This window comes from Notamacropus eugenii, chromosome 6 (genome assembly GCF_028372415.1).
Source record: "Notamacropus eugenii isolate mMacEug1 chromosome 6, mMacEug1.pri_v2, whole genome shotgun sequence".
Taxonomy (NCBI): domain Eukaryota; kingdom Metazoa; phylum Chordata; class Mammalia; order Diprotodontia; family Macropodidae; genus Notamacropus; species Notamacropus eugenii.
In genome coordinates, this window is record NC_092877.1 from 46,504,592 (window position 1) to 46,523,383 (window position 18,792).

Consider the following 18,792-nt stretch of genomic DNA (forward strand, 5'->3'; position numbering starts at 1 on the left):
GCAAGTTGGGAGAGGGATAAATAGGAGCATAAGTGATAAATTGAGAGCTGCAGAGGACCTTAGAAGTCAACTAGAGCCACACTTTCACTTTACAGATGAGGAAACTAAGGCCCAGGGAAGTAAAGTCACCTGCCGGGTCACATTGGTAGCAAGTAGAAGAGCTGGGATTCGAACCCAGCCCTCTTGCCACCGGCTCAGAAAGTCTGGGGAAGGAAGGAGATGGGGCAAGTGGAGACCCAGGGAGTTGGAAGGTAGATAAAAGCCTTAGGTGAGGTTAATACCTGGTTACTATGTGGCATCCCATATAGAGCCTCCACCAGGTCAGCTGCTCTTTTCAGTAGCACTTCCTAGGGATGGGATGGGGGAGGGAGGATCAGCCCAAAGGAGGTACAATCCCGTGGGGCAAAGAGACAAGAATCTCCTCCTCCATTCCCTACCCCTCCACCCCTCTTTCTAATTTTATGTCCAGTACCAAACATAACCCCCATCCAGCCCCACTCTGTCCCTGGTTCCTTTACAGGCCCTAAAGGTTGCTTCTGGTCTGCCCCACCCCCTCATTCTGTACCTTGGGAAGCCGCTCAGGATCTCCGGGATGTCGTGGTATCACCTTCTGCAGCCTCTGGAAGCCGTAGTCGATGGTTGGCTCATTGAGAGCTTGGGGGAGGTGGGGGGGAGAACAGTGTGGGGGAGGAGTATCCCTAAGGGGATGGGGAGAGATGTCCCCCCCCTCCTCCTAGTCTTCAAGGTCTCAGCCTCCTGAACCAAGCACTCGGGCAGCTCAGTACATGGAGAACATATTCACAGAGTGTGTGTGTTTATACACGCACAGAGTATTCACACTCAGAAATCAATGCGTACTCCCCTCCTTCCAAGTGTCCCAGGACATCCCCACCAGGTAAAACTGAAGGGACCAGTCAAGTTTTTCCAAGAATGCTTTTACCCAACCCCAAATCTCAGCAGTAGAAGCTGAGCAGAATGGGTCCCTGCCCACTCTGGATCCCTTCCCAGGAGAGCAGGGAGTGAACCTGGTTCCCACTGTGGGAGAAAAGGGAGGCAGCTGGGAAAAGGGCAGGGACAGTTCCTTTTTTGAGGGGAGGGGGGAAATAACTGAATTGTCCTTTACACCATAACTGCGATGGGATTTTGGCACCAGCTAGGAATCAAGAAGTTTTTTTTAAGACAACTTTTGTATTGTAACTTTGTACAATATTTGTATTGTGACGGGCTGCCTCTCTAGCAGACATCCTCGATTGTTATATATTATGGCTGTCTCTGTTGGTGTCTTATCCCCACACTTGACTGTGGGCTCCTTGAGGGCAGGCACTGTGTCTAAAATATATACTTTGTTGCTCCTCTAGCACCCAGCAGAGTGCCCATGCATACATGAGGCATTTAATAAATATCTGTTGACTTGATTTCTTGAGAGGCAGATTTGTGAATAATTAGCCCAGAGATGAGGGCTCATAGAATGATCAATCTAGAGCAGAAGGGACCTTTGGGGACAACAGTCCAACCCGTCACATGGGTAGTAAGCAGCGGAGATGGCTTTAAGCCCATATCCTCTGATTCCAAATTCAGTATTTTTTTCCACTAAGAATGAGAGATTGACAGTGAAAGATTAGAGAGAAAAGAGCAGGAAGGAATGAGAATGAAGACACTACGAGGTTAGGAGTTGAGTGTGAAGATGCTAAAATAATGTCAGACAACCAAGAGAAGACAGGGGCCATTGGAGTTGGCCAGGAGACCAAGCTCTTCCTTTGAGGAAGGACCTCTAAGGTTACCTTCCTTCTGCTCTGCAAGTCCCTTGTATGTGCCTTCTTATTTCCATGGTGTAAGCTTCTCTAGGGCAGGGATTGATTTGTGTGGTTTTGCTTTTCTTTGAATCTCCAGCTATTTAAACTCAGTTTTTGACCAGCAGGAAGCATTCAATAAATGCTTGTTCATGGATTGAATGGTGAGGGTGAAAACAAACTTTTAGGGTGACAAAGTCCTCAAGTTCAAGAAATGCAACTGTGGACAGGGATAAGCACTGGCCCAGGCACTTGAAGGGGGTCGGGATTTTCTCAATACTAAGGAGATGAAACTCACTCTTGCTTTGAAACTAATGGAGGGAACCAGAGAGGAGGGAGAAACTAAGGAATTCTGCAGTAGAAAGATGAACTTGGGATGGGCTCAAAGCCTGGTAGACTGACCTTTCAAAATGGGACAACTCTTTTGGAGTATTTGTGATGAAAATGAATGAAGGTTTTTTTGTGGGGGGTGGGGGGGGTGGAATAAGGGAAGGCAGGAGAATTGAAAAACTGTGAGTGACAGAGTACTCAGAAAAGCTAAAGGGGTGAATTCCTTGGAGAAGTTCACAGACTGCTTTATGGGACTAAGCCCATACTTGTCCAGAGTGGTCACTGCAGGCTCCCAATGGCACACACTCCTTTCCCTTCTGACCCACCCTGCTTTACCAGGGAAAAGGAGCATGCCACCTGCTTCATTTATCAAGGGTAAGAACAACCCAGTCCATTACCCGTGTAGACGAAGCGACCAGGGGCCCCTTTGCAGAACTGTTTGGACTTGTAGGATAAAGTCACCTCGACTACCCCAGGGATGTGCCTTGGCGGGGTCTGCACCCGGATGGCGTGGGGGGTGATCAGCTGTGAGAAAAGAGGGTATCAGCTTTAGCTATGAGGAAGAAGAAGAGCTAGAGAGAGAAGAGAGGTGAGAAGCCCCATCCCAAACTGGAGCCCACTCTGGTTTTGAGGCTCAATGCCCCTCAGTCTTCATAGAAATAAGCATTAGTCTTGTCGACTGTTCCATGGACACACAGTCCCAACCTGCCCTGTCTTGCCCTCAGCCCTCCCGTCTGCAGCCCCACACCTCACTCCACACCAGCATGGTTCCAAAGACGACCTGGAGACCATCAAAGAAGTTGTCCCCGATGACGATGACGGTGGCTCCTCCAGTGGTCCAGCCCTCGCTGGGGCTGATGGCTTTGATGCAGGGGGTGGCTGCTGTGGGTCAGGATGGGAATATGAGGAAAGAGGAGAGCAGGGCTGCACCCAGTTGGGATGACATAGGGGGAGGAGAATGGAGGATGGGGAAGGGTACCCCAGAGGGTTGCACCTGGGGACAGGGCTGGGCCTGGATATGGGGTGAAGGTTGTAAGGTTGAGTGATACAAAGAAGGAGGAGTGGGTCTGGAAGAATGGAGGAGAAGGTTCTCCCTGGGAGGAGAGAAGGGGGCATGGTTGGTCAAGGGAAGGGTGCCAAATGGCAGAATCCTGACCTTCTGAAGGGTCAAGGCGGCGGGCACGGCGGCCATGCTTGGAGTTGTTGTGAACAAACATGTTGTCAGACACAGCAAGCACGTGCCCATCCACGCTCACGGTCGTGGAGACCACCACCTGCACAGGGGACATAGGGCCAGGCCAGGACTGGAGGAGTGAGGCCACATTCATAGGGGTGGGAATGGGGGCTGGGCAGCAAGTGGGGACTCCCACAGGGCCTGCGGTTAGGATGACAAACTAAGAGGCCCGCTTCCAAGCAGACCCCAAAGGTCCCCCAAGCATGCCCTCAGCCTTCTGGATGGCTTCCTTGCCCCCAAGTGTCTCCATGAATACAACTGTTGTCTCGGGGCAGGGAGCCCCTGTCCCTACCTCTCTTTCCCCTGGGCTCTGAGTACTCCCTGCTTCAGTCCTGTGGGCAAAGTGACCAACCAGATTGAAAGGGAAACGGGAGAGGATGTGCGGATGCTCCTGACCCCCACCCCAGCAGCCAACCTTGAACCCAAGGCTAGGAATCCTCCTCCTCCCTTCCTTCTCCGTAGAAACAGGGACTTCACATTTGCTGCTGTTAAGTCTTGGACAACACAAATGGTCCAGGCCATTGGGAAAGAGGACTTCTAGTTTTAAATTGGCATGTCTGGTCCTCTGTGCAGAGGGCAGGGGCAACAGCTTCATGGACTGACTCTTCACTCCCCTAGGACCCCTCAGGTGCTATCTAAAATGGGATTCTGAGGGAGGGGCTCTGTGTCCACAAACAGGGATCAGGGCCCAGGGTGGGGAGGGAGGGAGAAGGAGCCCTGCTCCCACTCCAAGGAAAGGAAGGTAGGAATGAGCAGGGAGAAACAGGACCTAGGCACCTTGGTCTCCCTTCTTAGCCGGGCATATCTCTCTCTACCCCGACCTTTGCCTAGGGACTCAGCCTCTTCACCAGAGCTGGTCTGGAGCTCTTTGGATCTGGTGTGGGCAGGCCCCACCCTTTGGGAAGGTAAAGGGGGGGCACTAACTGGGCTCCCCTCCCAAACTCTTCAGCGCCCTGGGGGGTGGGAGTTGGGGGGGAGGGTGGTACCGGGCAGCTGCTCTCTGCCTCACGATATGTAAATTAGCTGGGTCGTTAATCATGTAAAAATGTCACAATTATCATCTCCTTAAGTGGGGCCCTAATGAGGGCTCAGCAGCCAGGGGAGAAGGAGCTGCTCCACCCCCCACTCTCACCACCCCTCCACCTCCACAGGCCATGAGCTCCCTCAGGGCTAGGGATCTTGGGAATGGGTGGGGGGGCCTGGAGAAATGGCTCTTTTTCCTGGAGGGAGTCCCTGTCCATTTGGGTCTTAGTCCAGGGGAGACAGAGGCAGGTTCCCAGCCCTCTGAGGTCCTGGGGGAGAGTGAGAGGGAGCCTCCATCACTCAGTGCTGTTAGGAAATGCAGAGCTATGAACAGAGAAACTGACAGGGAGGGGGTCAGTGTTGGGGACCTCAAGGGCCAGGCTGCTTAGTCCTAGGGCAGAGGGAGGCTGGGGCCTCCAGGGCCAACACTTAAAATTCTGGGTTTCCAAGATCATTTTTCAAGCCATCCCCACCCCACCCCAGCCTCAGAACCCCCCTTACTCTGGTCCCTTGCCACTGTTCTCTTTAGCCCCCTCCCATCCTTCACTGCATCAGATGCCATGGGTGGTGATGGGGGAAGAAGGAAGGAGTGCTGGGTTGGGAGTGGGAGGGGGTAGATACCTGGAAGCGTCTCATGTCTCTAGGATTGCCTGCATTCTTCAGGCAGTTCTGGTTGCATTTGAGGAAAAACTTGAGGAAAAACCTGAAACAAGAAGGAGGTGGTTGGCTTGGGGCTGGGGTCAGGGTGGTGGACTTTGAGGGATCAAAGGGAAAAGAGAACAGTGTTCACAGATACACCTGTCCCAGATATGTGTGTTCCCCAGATGCAGTGGGCACATTCTCACATGTCATTTGCACACACACACACACGCATGCACGCATGCATGCACACACATGCACACACACACGGTGTACACACACACACACAGAGCATACAGTTCCACACATAGCACACAGCCCTACCATTATACAATATTCACATTCCCACCCAGAGCATACACCCCCTTCCACGAGGCATCCTCCACAGTGTTCACATCCCCATATAGCAGACATCCCTGTAATGTAACCCAATGGGTATCACCCAGCACAGAAGGCACTCTTGCCCCACAGCCTATATTTTTCTACAGTGTATACCCTACAATACATATCCCCCAGGGTTCACATTCCCACACAAAGTATACACCTCTCTCTACCTCCTATAGTTGGTCATTAAACATGTATTAAGTGCCTACTATCCGCCAGGAACTGGGTTAAGTACTGAACATACATAAAAACAGTCCCTCTCCTCTAGGAGCTCCTAGTCTAATAAGACAGACATATGTAGACAATCAAGTATAAAATATAGATGGAATAAATGGGATATAATCAACAGAGGAAAGGCACTGGAATTAAGGAGCGTTGGGAAAATCTTCTTTTAGAAGGTGGGACTTGAAGGAAGCCAGGAGGTAGGAACAAAGACGGAGAACATTCCAGGTATTGGGGGCAGGTGCACCCAGTGACTATGCCCGGAGTGGAGATGGAGGGACTGAAAGAAGACCAGTGTCCCTGCATGGCAGAGATGGGGTTTGAAGAGAAGTGGGGCTGCAGGATGTAAGTTGAAAGGAAATTAATTGGAAAGGTCCTTGTGATTTATAGCCATCTTCACAACCTAAATCCACTCCTACAGTGTATACCTTCCTTCTAGTGTTTACAGCTTTCACCACAGTTCACATCTCACCCAAAAGAGATACTTCCCCCTAGCATTCAGTAGAGTTTTTACCAAATGATTGGTTTCCTCTCCCAAGGCACAATGCATCCCTTAACATAAAATATGGCCATCTCCACACAATGCATACACTTCTCAGAACAGGAAGGTAAAGCCAACTCTCCCTCCACCCCCAATATAGTGCTTGAATGCTCACTCCAAGCTCCCCAATAGCTCCATGGCCAAATCCAACCTTTGCCAGTCCTCATGCTCCTTGGTCTCTCAGTAATGTCCTACACCACTTGCCACACTCTCTTTCTAGACAGGCTCTTCTCGCTTGGCCCCTGGCACAATCTCCCCTGACTTTCCTGGTTCTTCATAATATAAGAGGGTTGGACTAGATCAGAAATCAATACCTGGGGTCCATTGATTCCCAAAGGATCCATCAATAGATTTTAGGAAGTCCATGAACTTGAATGGGGAAAATATTATATCTTTATTTCATTATATTTGACTGCATTGCAATTCTGTGTATTTTATTTTAGGCATTTAAGAATATTATTCTGAGCAAGGGTCTTTGGGTTTTACCAGACTGCCAAAGGGACCCATGACAGAAAAGGTTAAGGACTTCAGATCAGAATGTCTTTTAGGTCCTGTCCAGCTTTAAACCTGTGATCCATAAACCTCCTACCTTTTCAATGTGTCTACTTCCTTATTCCACCCCTTAATTATAACTATATTAAGAAGGTTAACCCTAAGTCTTCTGCAGTTCTTTTTCGACATTTCCTCAGGTATCTCATTGACTCCACAGCTTCATCTACGTAGACATCCTCTAACTCTACATCTCCAGCCCTGATCTCTCTCCAACTGCCTGATGGATATTTCCACCTGGATGCCCTGGTGCTACCTCAAAGTCAAGCCATCTAAAACCATGCTCACCTTCTTTTTTCCAAAACCAACTCCTCTACCCTTTGTTTGTCAATGGTACTCCCATTCTCCCAGTCACCTACTTTGTAGTGTGTGAACTTTTGTTCATATTTTCATAACTATATTTCATTATAATTGGTTTCCTTTGTAATCCTATGCATTATATCTTATGTATTTAACAACATTTGTCCAAGAAGGGGTTGATAAATTTCAGCAGACTGCCAAAGGGGTCCATGACTCAAAAAAGGTTTAAGAACCCTTGACTGAAACTCAAAATCTTAATTGTTGCTCTCCTCACTTAGACTATTTAGATTACTCCAATCCCCTCCTAACTGGTTTTCCTGCTTCTGTGCACCCACCCTCATTCATTGGCTTCCTGAAGAATCTTTCTAATACAGAAGTCTGATCATGCTGTTCCTTTATTTAATGCTTTCTATGGTTCCCCATTACCTATTAAATAAAGGATATGCTCTTGTGTCATTAAAGGTCTTCCATCGTCTGGTTCAAACCTACCTTTCCAGCCTTACCTTCTTCTACTCCTCTTCCCAGGTTCTACATTCCAGCCAAATTGGACTACTCTCCATCCTACTCTCTATCCCAGAGCCATAACAAGAGTGAAGCAACTGAGGTACATGCCTTGGGTACACAAAGCTGAGGGATGCAGAAAATATGGAAAATATGCACCTACTCTCCCCAGCACACTATGCCATTAGGATGGGGTGAGGGCCCACAATTTCATGTTTTTGGCTCTGGCGCAGCATCAGTTGGTTATGTTTCTGTTCCATTTTTCTCTCTCTCACTTCAATGATTTTGTTTATGTCTTCTCTCATGCCTGGAACAGATGCCTCCCTCCTCCACATCTCGTCTATTGAAATCTTCCTTCCTTCAGTACCTTATTCAGACACCCCTTTGTCCCCTGATCCTACGCAGATACTGATCTCTTTCTCCTCAGAGGACTGGATTCATACTGATGGATACACTAAATGTTTGTTGAATGAATGAATGAACGAGGCATCTTTAGCTTGTTCCTCTTCATCTCCCCCTATCCCTCATGTAGTCAATCACCAAGCTCTGATGATTTATCCTTTGAAAAATTTCTTAAATCCATTCCTTTCCATTCCCTCTACCATAACCCTAGTCAATGCTTTCATTGAAATGCATCTAGTCACAGGAATACTCTTCTAAATGCTGTCCCTTTTCCAATCTCAAGTCATTACTCATTCAAAGACCTTCAAGGGTTCACTGTTATCTACTTAATAAGCTCTTAAGTTCCTTAACCTATTCTCAAAGATCCTTGACAATTTTTGTCATTTACCTACTTTCCTGCTTCTTTACTCTTATTTCCCACTAATCCCCTACTCCTGGATCTGGCCAAATTCTTCTATCTGTTCCATAAATGTGACATACACATTCCTACCACCTCACATTTACTCACACTGTCCCCTCTGCCTGCCTTATTCCTACCTTCAATTAAAGTTCAGTTTCAATTGCAGTGGAAGACAGGGAAGGATTGTTCTATCCACCAAGCTCTTGAAACATTTCTGATCTTTGTCACTCATTGGACACCTTACATCTGTCATCTTGTATTTATTATTATTCATCCATTATGTCCATGTCTTGTCTTCTCAACAAAACTACAAAACCTTTAGGGATAGAAGACCCAGGGTTGCACCCATATATGGTAGGTATAGGTGTCCAATCACTAGGAATGATGATAAAGACACCAGTATATGCTTTTCCACCTACTGTATATCAGCTCTGTAGTATACAGGGGATTGTAAGTGGATCTGTGATTTTATTAGGATAAAGAACTCCTGGTGAGGAACCCTCAATGCAGGTTGGGATTTTCTTGGCAACCCATAGTCTTAGATTGAGAAGCTTAAAACCTCAAGAGGTTATGACTAGCCCTGAATCACACATCCACTGAACATCAGTGGAAGCATTTGAATTCAGGTCTTTCTGGTTCTGAAATAAGATTTTTGTCTATTCTTCCATGACAAAGAAATATACCGTACAGTGAACACAGATCCATGTACACCACACAATCTTCCTAAAGAGTGTATCACCCAGGGCTGCACCTTTTCCCTCCCACCACCCTCACCCTAGCTATAGAGTATAAACTTCCCTAATTAGTGGCTACTCTTTACATACAGGATTTCCTGAAACTTGTCCGTAGCCCCTTTCTCAGATCTCTCTTGGTGATCTCATCCATTTCCACAGCTTCAGCTGGCACTTCAATGTGAATGACTCCCAAATTCGTATCACTAGTCCCAACGTCTCTCCCAGGCTCCAGGTCTGTGTTTCAAGCCCTTTGTAAGTAACTACTAAATGGAGAGCAATGTGTCAGGGGCTGGGAGAGATACAACAATCGAGGAAGATATGGTCTGTAGTCTTTCGAGCATTGTCTAGTAGGGAAATATGATACAAGCACAAAATGTAACACAATAAGATTGTAAGTGGCATGCACCAAATTCTATGGCAGGGATTGGGGGAGAAAAATATTACATCCTGGGGGCAGCGAACAGGATAGTTTCATGACGGAGATAGTCTTTGGGCAGGGTCCTAAAGGATCAGCAGGAATTCAACAAGGAAAAACAGTAAGGAGGGCGTTCAAAGCACAGGGATAATTATGAGCAAACACATAGAGGTTGGAAAGTGGAAGACATCACTTCACCTCTCAAGGTCTCCATTTCCTTGTCTGACAAACAAGGGGGTGTGACTAAATGATCCCCAAAGTCACTTTTAGTTCTTGGATTCTAGTCATAGGATGAATGCTTTGGTGTATGTAGCAGAGGATCCTAGAGCACAGGCAGAAGAGGGTAATAGAGAGCTGGAAAGATGGCAGAACTCCAGATTTTAAAGGGTCTTTAATTTGAGGATAAGATTTCACATCCCCTCAGTAAGAACTGTGATGCCAATGAAGAGTTTTGAGCTGAAAAGAGATATGATCAGATCTGCATATGAGGAATACTAACCTGGTAGAATGTGAACAATGACTTGGAGAGAGGAGAGCAGCGATGAATAAGAGCCTTGAGGAGGCTGTTGTGATAGCACAAGCAGGTAGTAATGGGATCCATCCTAGGCCAGTGGTGATAAGAGTGGAGAAGAGGGGTGGGAAATGGGGGCTGTGGCAAAGATAGGGTGAACAAGGCTTGCTAAGAAACAAAGGAGAGGGAAGAATCAATGATGACCCCAAGGTTTTGAACATGGGTATCTCTAGGTACCTCTCCTAGAAGAAGGGAAACCACGAAGATGAGTAAGTTCTAGGCATTGTGAGTTTGTGGTGTTGGTATGACATCCAGGTAGAGAGAGGCATTGTAGGCATTTTGAGATGCATGAAAAAAGTCTCCTAAATTTCTATTAAAACCTCAAATTCAATCAGTGACAAACTGGATACATTAAATTCCCCCAAACACATGTTCTTCCTTCTGACTCTCTCCTATTAATGGCATTATTTTTGCCACTACCAACCCCCACTCAATCTATTGCAAAGCAGAGGGAGGATAACACCACACAAAGCATAGGATAGAAAAATGGAGGACCTGGGTTCAAGTACCAACTCTGACACTTATTGGCTGTGTGACCCTGAAGTTCATTATTGGGAAGGCCTCAGCATCCTGCAAGTTCCTATCAGCCTTGGGACCCTCTGATTGGAAGGTGGGGCCAGGGACACTAAACCTACATTTAAGGAGAGAACTCAGCTCAAATATCTTGTTTCTCACCTGGCTGCAAGTCTTTGAGCCTTCTCTGACCTTTCCACCATGTCCCTGTGTCGGGTACCTTCCCAAGCCATCAATCCTCCAATGTTCAGCTTCCTTTTGTGTGTTGTCTCCTCTCCCCCATTAGATGGAAGGTTCCTTGAAGACAGAAACTGTCTCTTTTTGTATTTGTATCCCCAGAATTTAGCACAGTGCCTGGAATATAGTAGCTGCTTGGTAAATGTTTATTGACTGATTAGCTATGCTTGGATCAAGAGGAAGACCTACGGAGGTCTAGACGCTTGGATACCAAAGAGTAGAGTAGAAGAGACAATGTAACAGACACCCAGGAGAAAGCAGGATTACTTGACTATTTTTGCTTCAATTTTCTCTCCCAAAGAGAATGATCTTCACATTGGGGAGTACTGAACAAAAATGATTAATAGGATACTGAAACCCAAGACCAATGAAGAAAGACAGCACCTAGTTACCTTGAATAGGTTCAAGGCGACAGGTCTGGACAAAGACTTGGTTGATGTGATTGCTGCCAGGGACCTTTGAAGAAGGCTGGAGAATGGGAGGACTGCCCCAAGGCTGGAGATGAACAAATCCCACCCCCCAAAAAGGAAAAGATATGGAGTCTTTAAACCATAGGCCACTCATTAGCAAAATCAGAGAACACCAGAGAGGGACAATTCGTGAATCCTTAGAAACGGAAGCACTGTTACCTCCTAGGCCCCAGAGGGGGAAGGGCCACCCCAAGAATGTATTGTCGTGGGCTACAGGCAGAGCTGGGAAACTGGTAGGTGAAAAGAGCTATTTCTGCTCCTTTACTCAACGATTCAGCCAACCATTTACTAAATGTCTGCTATGTTTAAACACTGTGCTAAGTGCTAAGGATATATGAACAATTCCCCCCAAAGTGCTCTGACCCCAAGAGGCTTCCATTCTTTTGGTTTGTGACACTGATCTATAAGGATGGAGGCAGTAACTAGAAGCTACAATGAATTAGAGGTCAGTTAGATATAAGCAAAACAATTAGAGCTACCCAAAGTAAAACAGGCTGTTTGGTCAGGTAATGAGCATACTGTCACTAGAGGTCTCTGGGTAGAAGCTGGATGATCATTTGTCCTGGATGTCCTAGAAGAGATTCCTCTTTGAGTGTGGGTTGTACTAAATGGTCTCTAAGGCTCTTTCCAACTCTGAGATTTTGTAAATAGCTTTTATCAAAATCAAGTCATTAAAGATTAATCTCATTTCCTTTTTTTGACTAAGCAACAAGACTGGAAGATCAAGGGAATGCCATAGATATTATAAGCCTACATTTCGGCAAAGGATTTAGCAAAATGCCTCATGTAATCCTTGTAGGCCGATAGAGAGATAGAGGCTAGAGGCTAGATAATCTAAAATGAGGTGAATAATACAATCTCAGGTGGAATCACGAATGGGTAGATGTCAGTTTGGAAGGAGGCTTCCAGTGAAGTGTATCTGGAGTACTATGTTTAGTTCTAGGAAGGATGTGGACAAGATGGAGCCTGTCAAGAGGAGGGGGACCTGATAATGAAGGGAAAAGAGATGATGCCATTTGAAGATGGGTTGAAGAAATTTAAGTGGGGCTCAAGCTGTATTCAGATATTTGAAAGGCTGTCATGTGGAAATGGAAGGAAACAAGCATTTATTAAGCACTGACTATATACTGGACACTATGCTAAGCACTTTGCAAATATTATCTCATTTGGTCCTCACAACAACCCTGGGAAGTGAGTGCTATTATTATCCCCATTTTACAGCTAAGGAAACTGAAGCTGAGAGAGGTTACACTGTTTGCTCAGGGTTATTTAGCTAGCAAATATCTGAGGCCTGATTTGAACTCAGGTCTTCCCGACTCCAGGCCTAGCACCCTATCCACTGGATATCTGGCTACCTAGATTCCTTCACATGTAATTGGCACAAGAAGGAATCCAGCCACCAGACTAGTACTACCAGAAGGATTAGGACATGAGGAAAGCATAACTAGTGCCTTGTGTAAAGTATACACTTAACCAATATTTAGTAAACAAATTCATGAAGGAGTAATGGACCAGGGTTCAAATCCCAGCACTGCTGTGTCACTTTAGGCAAATCACTTAACATCTCTGGGTCTTACTTTAATAAGTAAGTAATTACTTATAATTATTAAATTATTAAAGTAAAAAAATTACCTTAATAAGTAATACTAATAATTGAAAATGAGGACAAAACAACCTCTAATATCCTTTCCCAGTGTACTATTTTCCAGACATAGAGTATACCATCCCAGCACAGCGTACACTTTCCACCCAGACAGTGCATGTCTCTACACCAATAGTGACATACTCATTAAGCACTTCTTAAGCTGAGCTCCAGGAATATATAGAAGGCAAAAAAGCAGGTACATACCCTCAAGGAACTCATACCCTGAAGGAGGAAGTAACATGCCAAAAATTAAGTACATACAAGATATATGGTACACATAGGTGTATGTGTATATACATAAATATATGTATATATAATATACGTATATAGTCACAAGGAGTATATATCCCTAGCCTTCCACTGAGTCTACCCTCCCCATAACTTATTAGTCTTCATGCATATATGTACATACAGTGTGTTTATATATGTATGCATGTGTGTATATACATATACACACACATACCACACCTGAACTCTCCTCACAGTGTATATACTTCTTGCATTGTATATACAAGTATTCACAACTTCACAGTGTGTACATATCCACATATGAAGTGCATATACACAGTGCCATCCTTCTGCATACAGCGGATGAGGTATGACTCTAAAGTAATGACATTGAGCAAAAACAACGGTCCATACAAAATGAGATACATCCTTCAAAGTAGTCCCCTTGGAAGCTATATGCATACTCCACTTTGTTGTGGCTGTTCAGTTGTTTCAGTCACGTCTGACTCTTCGTGACCCCATTTGGGGTTTTCTTGGCAAAAAAATGGAGTAGTTTGCCATTTCTTTCTCCAGTTCATTTTATAGATGAGGAAACTGCGGCAAACAGGGTTAAGTGACTTGCCCAAGGTCACTAGTAAGTGTCTGAGACCAGATCTGAACTCAAGTCTTCCTGACTCCAGGCCCAGGGCTCTTACCCACTGAACTACCTAGCTGCCCACTAATGCTACCATGGCTCAAATCAAGCTTGGAATTCCTTGCTGGGAACTCCTTGCAGAGATGATCTACAAGCCACATAAGAGTGTCAGTCTTGCGATGTTAGAGTTATACTTGACTGGTTTTAGAGTCATTCCTGGGTGGCTTTATTTTTTCTTACCAGAACCAATTATCACCCATATTGACCACCCAACTTATTCAATAGCCTTAGCTTGAAATGACCTTGGGCTGTTGAGAAAACTCTGTGCTAAAATCCAGATTTATTATCTTCATCCTTTGAAAGCCCTCAAAGGATGAAGATAATAAATCTGGATTTTAGCACAGAGCTTTACACGTAGTGGGTGCTTAATCAACATTGCCAAATGAGTCACTTTCACCAGGGTATCTGACAATGTTACTCATGACAGTCATGAGGACAAGGTGTGAACTGGATGGCAGGTAACTGTAGAGTATTGGCTAACAGATGAGTGTCAGCCAGTTTCCAGACCCAGGGAAAGGCCATTGGTGGATCACCCCAGGGCTCCATCCTGCCCCTGTTCTCTTTAACAGTTTAATCCATGCTTCTCCCATTAATGGAAGACTTGAAGCTGGAGTATGAGGAGGGGTTGGGGAGACAATGAATGGCAAAATTAGGAGAAAAGGGAGCTAGACAGGCTGGAATGGTGGAATGAAATGAAGATGATTACATTAAATAAGGATAAATATGAAATCTGGCATTTGGATTAAAAAAACCCCAGCTATCCAAATGCAGACTGCAGGAGGTGGGGGCTGCCCACCTGAGATGAGCCAATATAGCACAGAACTGCTGCTACAAAATCTAGCATTATTCTCCAAGTCTGCATTGATATGAGTCAAATGTCCAGAATAAGGAAAGTAAATGGACTCACTGTTCTCTGCCCTGGTCAGACCACATTTGGAGACTGAGGCATGGAGAGGGACTTGAACCTGAGGTTTCACTGGCACAGAAATTCCTTCTGCCAATTCAGGTTGGCATCTCCTCTTACATTTATAGTCTTAGGGAATCTCCTGGGGCACTGAGAGGTTAAGTTGCCCAGGTCACATACAAGTGTGACATAGCCAGTAGGTGTCAGAGGTGGGACTTGAACTGCCTCTCCATTGTGTATGGCATTAAAAAAAAAAGGCATGTCTGTGGTTTGGGTTTTTTTTTAAACTAAATGCTTTATTAAAAACCTAATACTGAATGTCAATACAACCAACTGAATTTGCTTAGAAACTATTTATAGTTAAGTTGACCAGTTTTAGTGAAGAAAGCATAATGCCTTTGTAGCCCCTCTTTCCAAGTGTCCATCCTTTAAAGAGGAATATTGCCAACCTATAGCACACATCCAGAAAAGAATAACCAAAATGGTGAAGGGTCTGGAAACCATATCATATTGAGGAAAACCTGAAGAACTGAGGATGTTTAGCCTGGAAAAAAGAGAAGATTTAGAAGGATATTCAATAGAAAGATCTATAGAGTCTAAAGACAATTCAAAAAAGATTTCCAGATGTGTTCTGAACAACAGCTGCATTGCAGAAATAAATATTCCTAAGACTATGAAGTCTCAAAGAAGAAACTGAACTTCAAGGGCACAGGTGGTGTTTTCATCACAGTAAGCAAACAGCAAGTGCTTTGGAAGAGAAAGCAGACTCAGTAAGTGAACAGCTAGTCAAAAATGGTGTCTGAGAATGGGAGCCACATTCTGAGACAGAGGCTTAAACTACAGGAAGGACCAATTTTGGCTAGGGATGGAGGGGCACTTGATAAGGGCTGATAAGAATGTATCAACCTGGAATCTTGCAGATCTAATCAAAAAGCTTTAAATTATAAAGGAAGGAAGGAAGAAGAAAATTGTCTCTCTCTATCCACCATGCTAGATATCATAGAGAGTAGCTACAACACAAGAAGAAATGCCCACAAATTCACAGGAGACCAATCAAAGAAAATATCAACAATTAAACTTGGAGTCTCACATGGCTAGGCAAATTCACAAAATATGGATAGAACAAGCCAGGGGAACTAGAAATTCTAATTCAAGGAGGCAAAGTTGACCTGACTAATATCATAAAGACTTGGTAGGCCATGAACAGGATAGGAAAAAAGAGTGGGGAGGAAGAGTGAGAGTAGTACAACCTAGGTGAGGAAATCTAGGAAGCAGAGGGGGAAAACATGATGAGAGAAGGTCAATGGTGTCATCAATAGAAGGGTTACTGTCATCAGAGCCTACTACAGACCACCTAGACAGAGAGAGGAAATAGAGTTTGGGGAAATAGATCACAGGAGGTTACAGGCAGACATGAGTTCAATTCTGGCCTCAGACACTTACTAGTAGTGATGGGGTATTTCAGCTATCCAGAGAGCTATAGAAGCTTACTCTATCAAATGTAGAGCAGCTAATAACTGCCTGACTTGCTTTTTGTTTTGGCTGGTTTTTTACTTAAGTTAATGGTTATTTCATTCTTCAAAAGGTGGGGAAAGTTCTCTTCTGGATCTAATTCTCATGAAAAAGAAAGAACTGGTTTCTAAGGTAGAACTCATTGAAACTTTGGGAAGTAGTGGGAATTTGTGAAAGAGAAAACAAAAGCTGGGTATATTTGACATCTGCTTTCCTAGATTTGAGAAAAGCAGATTTCAAAGGACTCAGAGAAAGGGTAGATAGGATCCCATGAACTAAAATTCTACAAGAAAGTCAAATCAGGAGAGAGGTGAAACTCTCCAGAATTAAATACTGAAGACATAAAAAAGAATACTAAGCATGAAAAGGTAAACAGGAAAGAGAAATCATAAGGGACTTACTAAAGTTGAACTGTTTACATTCTTACATGGAAAGATAATATTTGTAACTCTTGAGACTTTTCTCAGTATTTGGGTAGTTGGAGGGAATTATACATACATACATACATACATACATAGACAGAGAGAGGGCACAATGTGAGTTGAATAGGAAGGGATGATATCTTAAAAAAAAAGAATACCAATATGGTGGAAAATGGGGGAGTTGTCTAAAGATACTGACATGGCTGCAAAAGAAACTCGTGGACCAACTCAGATTTTTAAAAACACAATATATAGAAACAAGGCATACAAAAGCATGGCACCATTTGTAACTACAGCTTCAGGAGTGCTAACCTTCACAAGGAGCCAAGCTTGGTGAGGAAAGTTAAAGACCTCAATGAGGTTCAGTGACTTGGTTTTGAGGTTACATTGGGTAAAAGAGGAAGATGAAAGAAACAAGATAGAGGACCGTTGATTCAAGAGGATGGAGGAGTAGTCCTGCTCAATTCTTGCTCTTCTTTCATTTTCTGTCAAGGAAAATAATCCTTGGATTGAAAGGAGAGAACAAAAGTGGCTCATAGGGAACTGATGTGCAAGATAAGTACAGAGAGACTAAACAATAGTCCTTAGTCCTCAATGAGTTCAAGTCATGAGACCCAGATGAATTGTGCTGAAAGAATTGAAAGATGTGATTTCTGTCTGTGATCTTTGAAAGATCATGGAAAGTGTGAGAGGTGCTATGGACCTGGAGAAAGGCAAATGTCCCATTTTTAAATAAAAAAGTAAAAGAGTACTGTCTGCAAAGTAGAGAGCAGTGAAACTGACTTTAACACCTGGAAAATGTTTAGGATGTGTCATGAAAGAGATAGTGATGCTCTAGTGGTGATCACAAAAAATTCAAATGGCTTCATCAAGAGCAAATCATAACAGACTAACCTCACTTACTTTTTTTGGGCAAATGACATAATCTTTGTCTGCCTCAGCTTCGTCATCTATAAAATGGGCATAATAATAGCACCTACTTCCCAGGGTTATTGTGATAATCAAATGACATAATATTTGTAAAGTGCTGTGCAAAACTTAAAACTCTATATAAATGTTATTAGAAATTACTATACAATAATTCTAAGTACAGACTATAATAAGAACATGGTAGAAGTAGAAAGTGTTCCACCAAATTGGAGGACTAATAATTATCATTAATATTAGCTACCATTTATATGCCAGGCACTATGCTAAATGTTTTACAATTATTTTCTCATTCTCTCACAACAACCTTGGGGAAGTATCATCCTCTTTTTATGGAGGAGGAAAATGAGGCAAACAAAGGTTCTTGCCCAAAGTAACACAGGTAGATCACTTCTGACTGGTAGAGAGGGCTGAGTAGAAAGTTCCAGAAAGCAAGTATCTGAACTAGGTTTTCAAGAATAGTTGGAATTTCAAATGACCGAGACAAAGGGGAGAGAGTATTTCAAGTGGGAGAGAATAATATGAGAAAATTATGACAGAATTATGACAAAACAAGAAATAAAGATTGCAGAAACTAAAATTGATCATTTTGATTACATGACATTTAAAAGGTTTTGCACAAACAAAACCAATGCTGCCAGGAAAATGGAAAATAATTTTTGTAGCAAATTTCCCTAATGAAGGTTTAATTTCTCAACTATATAAGGAACTGAGTCAAATTTATAAAAATAACAGCCATTCCCTAGTTGATAAATGGTCAAAGGATATGAAGAGGGAGCTTTCAAAAAAAGAAATAAAAGTTTTCTATAGTCATATGAAAAAATGCTCTAAATAACTATCGATTAGAGAAATTCAAATTAAAACAACTCTGACCTATCAGATTGGCTAACATGACAGAAAGGAAAATGACAAATATTGGAAGGGATGTGGAAAAATAGGGACAATACTGTACTGTTGGTGGAGTTGTGAACTGGTTCAATCATTCTCAAGAGCAATTTGGAGTTATACCCAAAACTGTGGAGACCCTTTGACCCAGCAATACCACTTCTAGGTCTGTGTCCCAAAGGAATCAAAAAAAGGAAAAGGACCTATATGTACACAAATATTTTATAGCAGCTCTTTTTGTGGGGACAAAGAATTGGAAACTGAAGAGATGCTCATTAGTTGAGGGAATGCATAAACATGCTGTGGTATATGATTGTGAT

General features: G+C 43.9%; 1 protein-coding gene across 2 annotated transcripts in view; it reads right to left on the reverse strand.

Moving 5' to 3' along the window:
* EBF4 (EBF family member 4) overlaps positions 1–18,792 on the reverse strand; it is a 100,253-nt gene that overhangs the window by 14,851 nt on the left and 66,610 nt on the right. For both annotated transcript variants that reach the window (XM_072619816.1, XM_072619815.1), the window contains exons 8-13: positions 4,999–5,080; positions 3,277–3,394; positions 2,869–3,002; positions 2,519–2,645; positions 566–654; positions 282–347 (exon numbers count right to left, since the gene is read on the reverse strand). In XM_072619816.1, the coding sequence (XP_072475917.1) occupies positions 282–347; positions 566–654; positions 2,519–2,645; positions 2,869–3,002; positions 3,277–3,394; positions 4,999–5,080 (616 nt within the window). The remainder of the gene's footprint in view (positions 1–281; positions 348–565; positions 655–2,518; positions 2,646–2,868; positions 3,003–3,276; positions 3,395–4,998; positions 5,081–18,792) is intronic.